This window comes from Ascaphus truei, chromosome 3 (genome assembly GCF_040206685.1).
Source record: "Ascaphus truei isolate aAscTru1 chromosome 3, aAscTru1.hap1, whole genome shotgun sequence".
NCBI lineage: Eukaryota > Metazoa > Chordata > Amphibia > Anura > Ascaphidae > Ascaphus > Ascaphus truei.
This window is the reverse complement of record NC_134485.1, coordinates 64200951-64215761: the sequence shown is the minus strand read 5'-3', so window position 1 is coordinate 64215761 and position 14811 is coordinate 64200951. Positions and strand designations below refer to the sequence as shown.

General features: G+C 42.0%; 1 protein-coding gene across 1 annotated transcript in view; it reads right to left on the bottom strand.

Moving 5' to 3' along the window:
• The window catches only part of NCOR1 (nuclear receptor corepressor 1), a 154578-nt gene that overhangs the window by 92536 nt on the left and 47231 nt on the right, over positions 1-14811 (bottom strand). Inside the window, exons 3-7 of the mRNA XM_075594170.1 lie at positions 13143-13258; positions 8360-8555; positions 5688-5867; positions 4613-4726; positions 2345-2401 (exon numbers count right to left, since the gene is read on the bottom strand). Coding sequence (XP_075450285.1) covers positions 2345-2401; positions 4613-4726; positions 5688-5867; positions 8360-8555; positions 13143-13258 — 663 coding nt within the window. The remainder of the gene's footprint in view (positions 1-2344; positions 2402-4612; positions 4727-5687; positions 5868-8359; positions 8556-13142; positions 13259-14811) is intronic.

The following is a 14811-nucleotide window of genomic DNA, read 5'->3' as shown; positions in this document are numbered from 1 at the left end:
GGACCAATTCTAAAAGGCATTGTATTAGGCATAGGGGAACATGCCCTTTCCTGATCTCAGGATTTTAGTGTAACTGAAAGACTAAGGCCGGGGCCATGACGCTCATGCTCTCCTGCTCAAGCAGGAGCTTTTTTGTGTCCTGGCATGAGCGTCAGCGAGCGCGCTTGTGAGGCGGGTGGGAGGCGGGGCTAGCTCGCCACGTCACCGTCAGCGTGAAAAATTAAATGAATCTGTCGGCTGCAATTCCACATGCCTCCGCACGCCTGTGGAAGCGTCTACCAAAGCCTCACACATGCCGGATGCAGGGGGCAAGTTTCCTGGCTCAGCGCGGCTCAGTGCTGTATTTTTTACCAAGGCCCCGGCCTAAGGCTGAGTCCCCGCTGGCGCTGAGCGCGCTCATGCTTGGAGAGAGCTCCAAGCATGAGCGCCAGGTTCATTTATGCGCGCTGGGGGGGAGGGGTTGTTGGCATTGCGGGTAGTTGAGTGCGTGGGAAAGTATAATTTTTTTTGTTTATCTAAGCGCAGAGCGCGGGTGCCCGCGCAGTGTGAGCGGGGTCTTACATATATCTATATACATGTACCTATACATGTATCTATATATGCAAGTAACCGCCGCAAGCGCCGCCCGCTCAGTGCTAGCGGGGACGCAACCTTATGTCTCATTGTTTACGGAGAATGACTGAGGAAGAGACCTTAATATGGGTATATTAGAGCAGGTAATAGGACCAGAGTTCCCAAGTTCAATGCTCAGCTGTGGGGATCAGTATCAACATGCATATATGTAATGATGTCCTGAATAATAAATCAAGATAGAAATGAACCTATTGAAATCCACGCTCTTCAGTAATGCTTGATCCAATGTCTCAATAATACACTCCTAAAATGTGGGGGACCTGTGTTGAAAGGTGTGGGTCAGCTATAAATGCCTGACCCCCTGATGTCACAGTAATGAACGTCCCCCTGGAGAAGGATACAATTGTAATGAAAACCCACACCGTATTATTGGGAGTGGGGTACTCACAGTTGAGAGCTGGTAGGCCCGTTGGCGTGCATCACGTGTAGTGTAGAGCAGGAAAGAATCTCCCAAAAGAAAAACAGAGCACAGCAATAAGAGAAGGGGGCTAGAAACCGGTATATAGAGGGTTAAAAGTCCTTTAATCCATGGTAGACATCATGGTGTGGGTGGGATAGGTAAAAACTCTAACGCGTTTCGGGCCGTCGGCCCGAAACGCGTTAGAGTTTTTACCTATCCCACACCATGATGTCTACCATGGATTAAAGGACTTTTAACCCTCTATATACCGGTGTCTAGCCCCCTTCTCTTATTGCTGTGCTCCGTTTTTCCTTTGGGAGATTCTTTCCTGGGTATATTATAGGAACAGGGAAGTACTTCAGGGGTACATAGAATGAGCAGGAGGGAGTGTTACCCAACGAGTCACACCTACATAATCTTGCTTTTCTTTATTCAGAACAAAGTGTGTCAATGAAAGGTTACTGGGTGGCTTACAGGGCAGGAGGTACTTGGGACAGTCCTGATACGGATTTAAAAAAGAAAATCGAAATAGTAAGGATGATGCATTTCATTTGTATTATTTATAGTATATTAGTACAGGGGTGCGCAAACTTTTTTTAATCTGCGCCCCCCTGTCTGTTCGCACCCCCCAACCTTTCTCCACCGTTTTCTGATGTCACGACACCATTTGATCCCATGGCGGCATTTGACGCCACGTCGCCGGAGACAAGGTAAGGAACTTTGAGGCCTTGCGCGATCCCCAGGCATGTAATTTAAATGTTGTTGGGAAGAGTGCGGGGCCTCTGTCAGCGCCACGCTCCACCCTTTCCCCCCCCGAAAATTTCAGCGCCCCTGTATTAGAAGTCACTGGATATGTTGCACTTTAACATCATTGCATCTTCGCAAACCTTTAAAGCAAATGTAATTAATCTGAATATCCAGTAACATATAAGATTAATGAATCCAACTAAAAATAGTTGAGAAGCAAATGTTGTGGTCACTTAAGATTGTAAATTATCTGGGGCATTTCCTTTCCTATGGTCCAATTTTGGTTGTTGCACTTACTGTATTATAATTCCTTTTACTCTATTGTCTCTTGTGAAGCGTTGAGTACACTGTGGGAGCTATATAAATAAAGTTATACATCCATACATGGTGGGTTTCATTGTTGGAATGCTCTCTCAAGAGGCAATATCCTATATAAAAGGTGGCGCAAACATTCTCATTCACCGCTACTAAAAGCTACTAAAAACCAATTACAATGTTTGTTACCTTTACCAGAAGAATTACACTTTATAACAAATGCAGAAAACAAAGTTCTCAAACACCTACCAGTTCCACTTTTGGACCAAGACCTTCTAAGATTTTATGAGCTTCCTCTGCTTTTTTCTGAAAAGGACAAAAACAGTTGTTTACATATGATGCATGTTGGAAGAATTCATATATTGCATGTTGACTGGAAGAATTCATTTAAAACCGCTTTCCTTCCATATTTTATAAACTATAGGAAGGGGGTCATTTAAATTTTCCTTTTCTAAACAACTCGTCTACAAAATAGGGAAATGTGACGGTGCTCGTCTCCAATCAGGAAGCGGACCCGCAGGGCTGAGGTAGGGATACCAATTAACCGACCAGAGCCCGGGGACAGAGTCCTGTTAGATTATCCGTGGTCGGTAAGCAGGCAAAGGGTCTGGGCAGGCGGCAGTGGTGCAGAATCCAGGAGACAGGCAGAAGGCAGCGAGGTCGGGGTCACACTCCGGGGTCACCAACAGGAATTCCAAATGAACAGGGAAGCCACAGGGATCGGCAAGCCACAGCAACAGGCTAGCCTCTGGAAAAGGGAAGCCACGCGGAAGGCTCAGGAACTAGAGCCCAGGGTGGCCAGGAACACAGGGAAACATATACAATGCTCAGGCAGGGACTAGAAGTCAATGGCTGCTATTTAAGCCCTTGAACAGATGCAGCTAATATAGAAGGCTGCCAGGAATCAAAATGTCCACAGCAGCCAGGTAAGGGCGGGTTCCAGCCAAAGCCTGCACTGGAACCCTTACAGGAAGAACGTTTTAGTTGGAGCACCCAAATGATTTGAAGTGGCGCCACCTTTAGAAAAGAGGCTGTGTGTTTGTGGAATTGTGCCCAAGCCGGATACATCACCTGCACAGTCATCATTTCTATCCACATGGGAAAAAAATAATTTCACTGACAAATATATCAAACACCAAGTTACTCTTATTTAATTATGGCTATTATGGAGATATATTTTATATTATGGAGATATATTTTATATTATGGAGATATTTATATCTTTTTGTAAAATCCTTGCTTATTTTACTAATACTATTACCATGCTATGGTTGATTTATTTTTTTTGATCCTTTCTCATCTAAAATTTGTGATGTGTAATTTGTGGGTTTGAGAATTCACGGGTCATCTGTCCTGCATAATTTTTCGTTTTTACTTTGTGTTGTGAAGATATTAACTATAATGAGAAGTATCTAGTGGGCATGAGCTATTCGGTATTAAAACATTTGTTTTAAACAGATCACAAACGCGTTTTTTTTAAAGCAGCAGTCTGAGCTATTCACCATTTTCTGGCATTTTACTTTAAAAGACCATCCTGCCCTTTTGTTTCTACTTTTTTAATCTGATGCGCCTTTGGGGAAAATTACAAGTTTGAAATAATAATTGTCCAGATTAAAATGGAGCTGTCAATCTTAAGAACCTCAATTTTTCACACTAAAAAAATTATTTTCTTTTTTAAGAGCAGTACATGCTTAGGGAGTTGGATACGGACAGTATAGAAGTTAAACTCATAGGTTTCGGGGTGGGGGGGTTCCCTGCTCTAAGGGTGGTTCAAGATTTTTAAGGAGGCCAATTACACAGAAATTGTTTCATGTTTGTGTTCTATGAGGAATAGTCTTTTTAAATATCTTAAATAACTGCTTTAGCAAGGCTGGTGACTAAAGCAGATAGAGTACATAACTTCACTGAGCAGTAATTTGATTGTTGTCAAGCTTTTAAATACTGACTGGATCTAACTTTACACCGACCATTCCAATATTGTGGTAATATAAATGGAAAAGATGCATTCGTTTCTGAGTGGGGAACTTGCTGGTACATATTTATGATGACTGTCTTAAGATTATAGACATATCTTGTGATAACTCTCTAACCATTTAATAACCTTTGTATACCAGCAACTTAATTTGCAGAATTCATGTTTGAACACTCAACATTAATGTGAATTGTACGCATGATGCAGCAACATTTTTGCATTTCAATTAAGTTATGGCGGGATATCAAGATGATTTTGAGTGAGGATAACCTTTAAATGGAGCCCAAGATTACTGCCTGTGAGTATATTTGGATGGAAAGAAGTCCCTGCCGTAGTGGTGGGTGACATATGGTCTTGTGGCCATGTACGACAACATTTACAGTTTTTCACAATGACGCAGTTAAAGGTACCTCACTGCAAACCGAATTATCATGGACTAAAAACAGCCAAAATAACTCCACACTACAAGACTAATATAAGCCGACTGCTGCATTAGAAAAAAACAAAGCAAATACTTGATCAGCGTAGTAAAGCAGCCAACTTACCCGATTTTCATCATAAATAATTTGAACTATACTGCGATGTTTCTGTTCCACGGGCGGAGGGGAGACTGGCTTCTCTGGCTCCGGAGGTTTCGCTGCTTCTTCTTCAAGCTGTTGCTAAGTTACATAAAAAGGTAAAAAAAAAATATATATATATTAATGCTTCACATCGTGTAAAGCTCCAATCAGCATCAAAGCACCAGTCTAGGTGCAAGGTCTTGTATTTTGGCATACGTTTGCCAGTGCTTACATCGTTCAGACAAAGTTTACATATTGCAAACACCTGGTAGACCTGAAAGTGATCAGCACGCAGTCTTGTGCTGAAGTGTAGGATGTGCAGAATTTTTAGCCACAATATCCCAACACAATAACCTACAAGATAATAAAAAAAAAATCAAGAGCTACCTCATCGTCACCCAGGGCCAGTCTTTCAAATCCTAGTATATTAAGCACCCCAAAAATTGGATTGTAATCGCTTTAGATCAGCGACAGTCTACTGTGCTGTATTGTACTATTTGCAGTGGAAAGCAAATAGCTATTGAACCTCTTCACTATCAGATGGACCTGCAGTGCTGGAAATGCCGCAGGACTTCCAACACTGAAATAACATGCAACTCAGCATTCATACACAGCCGTGCTCTACCCACCAGGAAGTCTCCGTTCAGATTACAGTCACTACTCCTGCAAAGCCATCAATGTAATCTCCCAATGAAAACGAGCAATTGCGTTCACTTGATGTCAAAGGGATCGCCAGGATGCTAGAGCACTTGACGTCCAGTGAACTTTATAAACGACACCTAATGAGTTCTACAAGCAAGTCATTCTAGGTATTCAATTCTAGCATTGACCTTTGTCTGCAGATCTACTCGCTGCATTGTATCAGTATTATCCTGTATTTTACACCGTTTCTATTCTCACTGTAAAATGCCGAAACACCTTTATACAAAGACGAGCGATAACAACTGCACCTGGACAGATGGGGATGCAGTCAATATGCTTGTTATTCATTCATAAGATAGCACAGAAAAAGCCTTTTCGGTGTCCAAGTTTTAGAAACTGTTTCTAAATGTGGGCATACCTGTTTTTTCTTCAGTTTTAAGATCTGTTGTTCAACTTTAGCAATCTCTCGGTCCACGCGGTCCATGCTTTGTATCAACTCTTCCTTAGAAAGTTTGGAGGGAGATGCCTCCTGGTCATCACCAGGCTGCCCCGTGAGGGGCAAGGTAGAAGCCTCATGTTTGCCAGGCAAACCCTGCTCCTAAAATTAGAAATAAGGCAAAGTAAATTACACAACGTATAAAAGCACACAGCAAGAACAACTTGCATACACTCCAACAGATCAAAAAGCACAAACAATGCCATGTCACCATTTTAATATATGTACAGCAACACTTGTTGCTGTATGTGATGAGCATAAGATTTTCCTGCTTACTAGAGCAAATGATTCCATGGTCTGAGTGGCTGTGTGTGTCACCACAAATACTTTGACATGTTCACATACTGTAAACCGATGGAAGCCAAGCCACTATCCAGCCAAAAAGATATGGTTACAATGTTTATAAAAACTTTAACAAATGATTTTAAAAATGCTTAAACCTGTCTCAATTCTTGGATTTCAAGATAGAATAGGATTACAACCCTAAGTCTGGCCTCTAATTCAAGGTAACCACAATTTAAAATTCTAGACCAAGCATGCGTCTCTCTAGCATCTTTGAAGATTAACCCTGCTTGGGATAATCGGGGTCAAAAAGATATGGCTTAGCTGAAACCAACCTAACACCCGGTCTGTGGTCCTGCCGCGAGGTCAAGAGGTTATAGAGCAAAACGCTTCAATTTATTAACACTAGTTTGAAGACTAAACATCAAGAAACAATCAATCAAATCAATGAGTCCCCCTCCCCCCCATTTTTATTACAGGTTTGAAGCAGGGGCTCTCCGAAGCTAAACCACGTTAATTTCAGCTCTGCGGCCCCCTGCTTCTGGAGATATTTACTCTGAAGGGGGAGCCAGTATCTCCTGCAGTGTACTGCAGTTTAAAGCCCACGGTAACATGGGCCAATAGGAAGCTGCACCTGTTGTCACAGCTTCCTATTGGCCAACAGGGCACCGCAGCTTTGAAAAGCAGCCATGTTAACCCGGGAGTGGCTACCGGCACCCACTACGGAGGTAAGTAGCTCCTGAAGCATGGGGTCACTGGAGCTGAAATGAATGGGGTTCAGCTCTGGAGACCCCCTGTTTCAGTCCTATATTCAAAACAATTAAAAAAAAAAAAGGCTTGGATTGCCTCTCGTAGTGTTGTACCGGGTCCAGGTTACCGGGGAAATTTGCAGGCCGTGTACGGGGTACCCGGCCAGGTAGCTTTGGCTTACCTGCAGCAGAGGGTGAGGAGGACCACGGCGACATCCTGGAAGCAGCGGCAGACATCCTGGTGGCGGTGGCAGCACAGAACATCATTGTTAAGCTTGTTGGAGCAGCGGAACACATCCTATCACAGCTGATGCCGGGGAACTGTGACCGAAGCAGGAGCGTTACTATTGGACAGCCGGGCAGGAGCTGGCTGTCCAATAGTAACGCTCCTGCTCCGGTCATATGTTCCCCGTCTCCCACCGGCATCAGTTGTGATAGGATGTGTTCCGCTGCTCCCACCGGCTCAACAATGATGTCCTGTGCTGCCACTGCCACCAAGATGTCTGCCTCTGCTCCCACGATGTCGCCGTGGTCCTCCTCACCCTCCGCAGCAGGCTGCAGGTAAGTATTTTTGTAAGTGTTCTGCTACTCTGCTCCTGCTGTTCTCCAAGAGGAGGACCGAAGGAACAGAGCAGAAAGGAAATTACCCGGGACCGGGTCCAGCCCCTGGTGCCGGGCCCGGGTAATTTCCGGGTACTCGGTACATCACTACTCAAGACTAATTACAAGGCTATGTTATTTGGGGATGTCCCGAATTGGAGACAACTGGTCCAAACTTTTCCCAAAACGGCACAACTGATAACCAGTATAGCCTTACTGACAAGCAAGGTTAACTAGTTATAACCCCTCCTCCCGTCCACCCCCCCATGGCATCAACTTAAACAAATGTGTTTTCCCTGATGTCTATAGAGCAATATGATGCCATTAGGGAAACTTTTGATTGAATGAAGCTCTTTCTATACACCCTCCCTTGGACTGTATATACATGTATGGAGCCACGGCCATCCTTCAATTATACTGAATAGGTCTCAATAGAACCTTATAGCTCTATTACAACTGAGGCAGAAATAGATAAATGTGGGTGCCAGATGTTTATACACTTTGGGAGAAACACAAAATCAGATTTCCGAGTTGATGGTTTAGGGATTATTTTTAGGTCATTAGGTTTCAATTCTTGCCTTAATAAAGAATTACAGCTCATATTATTGGTCTACAACGTTATACATTAAAAAAAAACTACAGGACAATATACCTATATTAAAAAATGCTTTACAGTTAGAACAAGATACGACATGGATGCACATTTAACCAGCATATTGAAAATATACTCTACTGTACACCACTACAAACCATGGTAACACGGTTACGGTCTCCACATACATCTGTAGGCAAGAAGATATTAAAGGCTCACAGTACATAAAGCAAATCCACATGTTTACAACGAGCCAACAGCATTATACTGTATAGCACTTTCCAATATAGTTACCTACTAACCACTATGCTGCCAGAAAACGTTGGTTGAAGAGCACGTTATGAAAGCCGTCACAAGGTGATGGTACCTACCTTCTTAAGATCTCCCTGTGCCCGAAGTCCCTCCGAGATGGAGGGTACCAAAGGTACAACAGAAGTAGCATTGACACGGTAGTGAGAATCAGACACTTGATCTAGTCGAGGTCGTTTTGACTCTAGGTTTTCATGGTCGTTCTGAGAAGGTGCAGAATGGTATTGCTGTTCATACCCTGTTCTCCTGTCCTGAGGCCTGTGAAACACAAGTTAACCATAAAAGGCAACAATCATATCATGCATACATTAAAATGCGTATCCTAGTGTCTCAGGAAGCATTCCAAGATGAATGCCATATTCCAGACTGGCACTGACTAGGAATATGCACTATTGGGAGATATTCCCATTTAATCCTTCAAAGATTAAAACATTACTAAAACCCATAATTGTAACTTCTGATCCCATTACAATTTTCCAAAACACCAATATAGAAAATACAAGGGTGGGCAACAAATCAGTTAAGAGTTTATTGCAATGAGTAAAAGGGAAAATGGGGCGCACCCAACATGAAATATCTGTCAGGAGTCTCTCTGGGGTTACTTATTCAATGGTAGCTTCTGTGCGATAGCGCCCCAATTGGCACCATCGCAGTTTAATGAATGTAAGATCATATGCACAGGACATACTTGAAAACGAGAGGTAACTCAATGTATTACTTCCTGGTAACACATTTTAATAAAAAAAAATATTTAGAAGGGCAGCTCCTCCTGGGACCAAATGGAACTAATTAATAGGTAATATGTAGGTGACATATCTTTTCCCCTTACAAACGAAAGTATAGCTGGCAGATGGCAGCTGAAGGCCTTAGTACTCTCTATTATGCTACTTATGTTTCTACCATCCAAACGGTTCCTTTGTCCTTTCCAACTTCCTCACATTTCACTGAAAACAAATATGCATTATCTAGTGGTTTTCTATTTCAAAGAAACAACTGGTGTGAAATGATTTTGTTGCAGCTACGAGCTGCACTGCGACTTTCCAAAAACAGACTTAAATCACTGCAAATGGGAATTGTGGTTTCCTTTATTTAGATAGATATAAGGAACCATCACCTAATACAATGCGTGTATACTGTATGTTCTGTAATCTTTGATAGTCCGTGATTTTGCCATTAGTTTTATGGCCCTAAAATTGCAGTTAAGGAACACCTCAAACTAGAAAACAACTGGTATAAATGATGGAGCTTTACCACCAAGTTTTTACTTTATTGCAACTCCAATTTAGGTTGTCAAATGGGACTGCCGGATGAGCTTAGTCAAAAACGAATACTTGCTTACCCCTGTGGTAAAATGTCAATTTATTTTACTAGAAGTTTTACATACACAACTTTCTTAAAAGTGCAGTTCTGGTTAACTTTTAGACTAGAAATCTGCACTTTTTACAAAGAAACCGAATCAATATAGGAAGCAATTCACTGAACCAACATCCCCATGTGGATTCATAGTACACCACTAAGTGAGCACAGAGCTAGAGACCGTACAGAGGAGGCGTGATCGACTATAAACAAAAACATTCACCTTAACAAAACGCAAAACTGCACATGAAAGTGAGTATTTTAACTCGGCAATGTGCTAGTAATTTTAAGTATTTATTGGGATCCGAACTGGCAGTTAGAAAGTCCAGACACAGAAATTGACAACAGATAAAAACCACTTGGCCAATCTAGTCTGCCCATAACGCTGAGCTGCTGTATCACCGCATGGAAACTCACCGACTTGAATCGGCACCATCACAGTTTATGAAATATACCGTGATAGTGCTGGTTTTACTTCTCTCCTAGCAGCTTACCGGTATCGCCTCCTCATAGCGATGTCAGTGATTTACCTGTGCTAGTGCAGTTTCATGTGAGTTGGAATGACGGGCCACACTTTCCGTGAACGTATGAATGAACACGGGTCGAGTAAACGGCTTGCCCTTAAAAGGGGTGATAAACTGTAGCTAGACATTTTGTTGAACAAAGGCATCAGTTATCAGCATTGCGATACAGGATGATAGACCAAGTACCACGACACACACAAGGAGGCGATACCAGTAAGATGCTATTGAGACGTGAGGCCCAATGGATGTACTGACTTGATACTGTGACACCCAGTTCCTCAATGGGGAACAGAACCTGGGGTGTTGTCTCTGATCAGGACATTACTACTACCATCTATTGAGTCAGAAGATATTCCACACTATCTTCACTGGCACTTTGGACTATGCTATTCCGTTATTATACCCTCACTTTTGCGTCACAGCTGGCTTTGTAGCAATATTAGACAGAAGGGTGACCATTTACCAATAAATCAGGACTAAGGAAAAGCATTATTATGTACATATGCCCTGGAATGTGGGCTCTGCTATGAATGTGTAAATGTATTTCTTTCTTACCCTAATTTTGAGGTTCTAATTGACTATGTTACTGCATTAGACCTTTAAAGGGGATTATAAATAGACGTAATTCCTTTATTCAGGAGTCATGATGTTTACCCCCGGTACTGGGTTAGAAGAGATGCTGTCCGTAATCCATGTAACATTTGTGATATGTGATTTAAGGCATGGCTCCTCTTTTTTCAGAGACCTCATCGTTTTGACTGTATATTTCTGACTCTGGTCAGTATACTGGTGATGCCAACTTCAGCTACTGGTTTGACGCCATATTGACCATTACATTCAGTCATCTATAGGATGGCATATATGCCACTGCATGGCACTCTCATATCACAAAATTATCTATCATGACAGATGGGGGGGGGGACACCCTGCACCTAGCGCTCATCTAATGTGTATGTATATGTGTGTGTGTGTGTATGTATATGTGTGTGTATGTGTGTATGTGTGTATGTATGTATGTATGTATGTATGTATGTATGTGTGTGTGTGTGTGTGTGTGTGTGTGTGTGTGTGTGTGTGTGTGTGTGTGTGTGTGCGCAAATACAGCTCAACCACGTTATAACGCGATCCGTTACAACACGAATCCGTTTATAACGCGATGCAAGCGGGGCTCCCAATTTTCGTATTTATGAATACTTTACAACACGATTATTAGTGTCTTAAATACTTTATTGCACAATGCATACAATTGTACATTATCTCTAACGAGATCCGCTTATAACGCAATGTGATTCTTTGGACCCCAAGCACAGCGTCATAGGGAGGTTGAGCTGTACTTAAAAAAGATTTATTGCAAATCAAGCAAGCAAAAGGGGTCAGTACAAAACAAAGGGAGCGAAGTTTCGGACCTCCCGGTCCTTTATCCAGCTACTCTGGAGTTTTTGCTAAACTAGTGGGTGCTGCAGATTTTTTTAAACTTTTTGGTTTATCTGTTCTTGAGCTGGATGGTGGTGCTGGCTACACTGCAAGCACCCTGACGAGAGCGAGAGATATATACACATATACACACAATATATATATATATACACATACACACACAAGCAAGCATATAATTCCTGCAAATATGTACCATATTTTTCATGTGTACATATATGTGCTTTATGACTCCAATATGTTGTTGTTTTACTGACTTGTATATTTGTTATGTATACGACAGTTACTTTATGGTCATGTTTCTTGTGTTTTGCAGCAGTAGCACCATGGTTGCTTAGCACCATTTTCCTTTTGGCGCCCTGAGAGGGCATATATTGCACACTGTTTACTCCACATTATCGGTCCGCGTGCGAACTGAAACGTCGATCTCCGCACACTACATCTCTCCTTTTTGTGAAGACCACTAGAGTGCCACGTTTTCTTTTGATCACTTGGAGCTTTATAAAAAAAAAAAAGGCAGAGCTACCAATGTAAACTGTAATTCCTCAGAGGACCACCCTCCGTTTTTCTTAATCCCTTTCCCTATATACCTACAGAATCACGTATTGCTAACATAAATTTTTTTTTCAAATTAATTAAAAAAGTTAAATGTTTTTTCCCCTTAGGGCAGCTATTCATTGTGACAAATATAATTATGGAGATAGACGTATTTCTTATTACCGGGGGAAATTTTGTGTGATTGCCCAATTCCAGAATGGACCATTGAAAGTGAAGGCCCAGGAAGATCTAGTTCCTACCATAAAGACCTTGCTGGATCTTTTCCTGTCCCAAACTGATCAGTTCTAACAGAGGTCAGATCGGACTTGGCGTTTACGGTACGGCTCTATAAAAGCGTTTTCTCCTTATAAAAAGAAGTACAGGCATACCCCACTTTAAGTACACTCACTTTAAGTACACTCGCAAGTAAGTACATATCGCCCAATAGGCAAACGGCAGCTCACGCATGCGCCTGTCAGCACGTCCTGAACAGCAATACCGGCTCCCTACCTGTACCGAAGCTGTGCGCAAGCGGGGAGACTATAGAGCCTGTTACACATGCGTTATTTACATCAGTTATGCACATATATGATGATTGCAGTACAGTACATGCATCGATAAGTGGAAAAAGGGAGTGCTTCACTTTAAGTACATTTTCGCTTTACATACATGCTCCGGTCCCATTGCGTACGTTAATGCGGGGTATGCCTGTAGTATATTTGACCCTTCAAAATGCTACGTATAACCTTTTTCTACCACACATCTGAAGCCTAAATTTTAAAAGTCAACAATTCTATTTACAACTTTAAATGCAAAACAAATGTGGAGAAAATGCATCCAAGAATCCCAAACTGCAATTAACAGGTCTGTTACACATTTTCACAAAACCAAATGACCTAGCCACGGCAGTAATATGCAGTTGCATGTAGTTGAAAGAGCACTGGACATCAATTATCTGACAAATAATGATAAAGCACACACCCAACAAGCAACATACCTGTCAGCGCCAGGGTGAAATTCTGACAACAAAGAGGGCCGTCTTCGGAGCTGCTGCTGCTGCAGGAGTTGTGACGCCTCCAGATGGGAAGATCGATACTCGGAAACAGGAAACTCCTATAAAAGAGGAAGTGCATTTAGAAAACATGGCCAATAGCAAATGGTAACAGCTGCCCACGATCATGATGGTCAGATTTTAGGCAACTAAAATATATGTACCTCATTTATATGCTGTGTACACTATACTCCTCAAGCCCTTTTTATAAAACCTTTTTAAAACCTTTTATAAAACACTGTAATTTTGCCACATAACGGCTTCTCTATCTAAAACGTGCAAACCCACCGAGGTTACAGTAAAACAACATTTTGTAAAGAACCCAACACTTGGTATCCCTTAAACAAAAATGTAGCCGCTTTTGTTTCTTTGGAGATTAAAGTGTTCTTTTCCTTTGAGCCCCTGGACGGGGGAGTGTGTCCATGCACTTCCTCAATCAGCACCCACCCTGTCCTTAGAGAGCCAATAAAGGTAAGGGAAGGGGGAGAGAAGAAAGCGGCCTGTGACCCACTGCGTTCAACAAAACCACTGACAAAGGGAGTAGCGAGAGGAGATCAAACCCCTCCCAAGTCTCCGCTTCCCGTGTTTACAAATGAACTGGGGGGAAAAAAAAAATATATATATATATATATATATATATATATATATATATATATATATATATATATATATTGAAATACTTAAGAGATGTCTGACAAAAAAAAAAAAGCCTAGATTTAACCTCTTAAAGATTTGCCATTTTTGCTCTAGAAGCGAGTCTGCACTTTTAAAGTAGCCGCCCTTCTGCAAGTTTATTTTGTTAAGATGTCTTCGCAATAATGTAGAATAGGATGTCCCTTGTCACCTAATTTTTTTTATTTTTTTTTTATCTGCGCAGTGATTTTTCTTTAAAGGTGTATTTTATTCATAAAAAAATAAACCCAAAACATATTAGTATGACAGTTAATGCATTAGTCTGCAGTGTGATCCCTCTACTGCCGTAATCTGCTTTAGAGCAGCAATAGGGGGGTTAACTCTACTAAATTAAAAAAAAAAGATTTTTTTATTTTTGACAGGTTTGAAGTTCCGGAGCGGAACTGTTCATTTCAGCTCCGTGGACTCCCTGCTTCCAGAGATACTTACCTCCGTAGGGGGTGCCGGTATATCTGTGGCATTTAACGGTCCAGGACACGCGGCCCAATAGGAAGCCGCACCGATAACGACATTTAACCCGCAATTAGATTAGGCACAGCGTTTCTCTGCCTGCAGGGATACCGGCACCGCTACGGAGTTAAGTATCTCTAAAAGCAGGGGTCCCCAGAGTTCAAATGAACACCGTTCAGCTTCGGATACCCCCCACCCCCCCTGCTTCAAACCTGTAATACATTTCTTTTTTTAACGTTAACCCGGCTTGCTGCTTTAAAGGGCAAGACATGGAAGATCATCATATTAGGGGGAAATGAAACAGATTTTGATGGCAGATAAGAACCATTTGGCCCACATAGTTTGCTCATTTTCCCATCTGCTGTAAAGCCTTAGAACCCCCCCACCTCCCACCCACCATTTAATCCTTGACTTTCTTTTATATTTAGGATGGCCTTAGATCAAAGAATTTTTTTTAAATTAAGGTACGGCA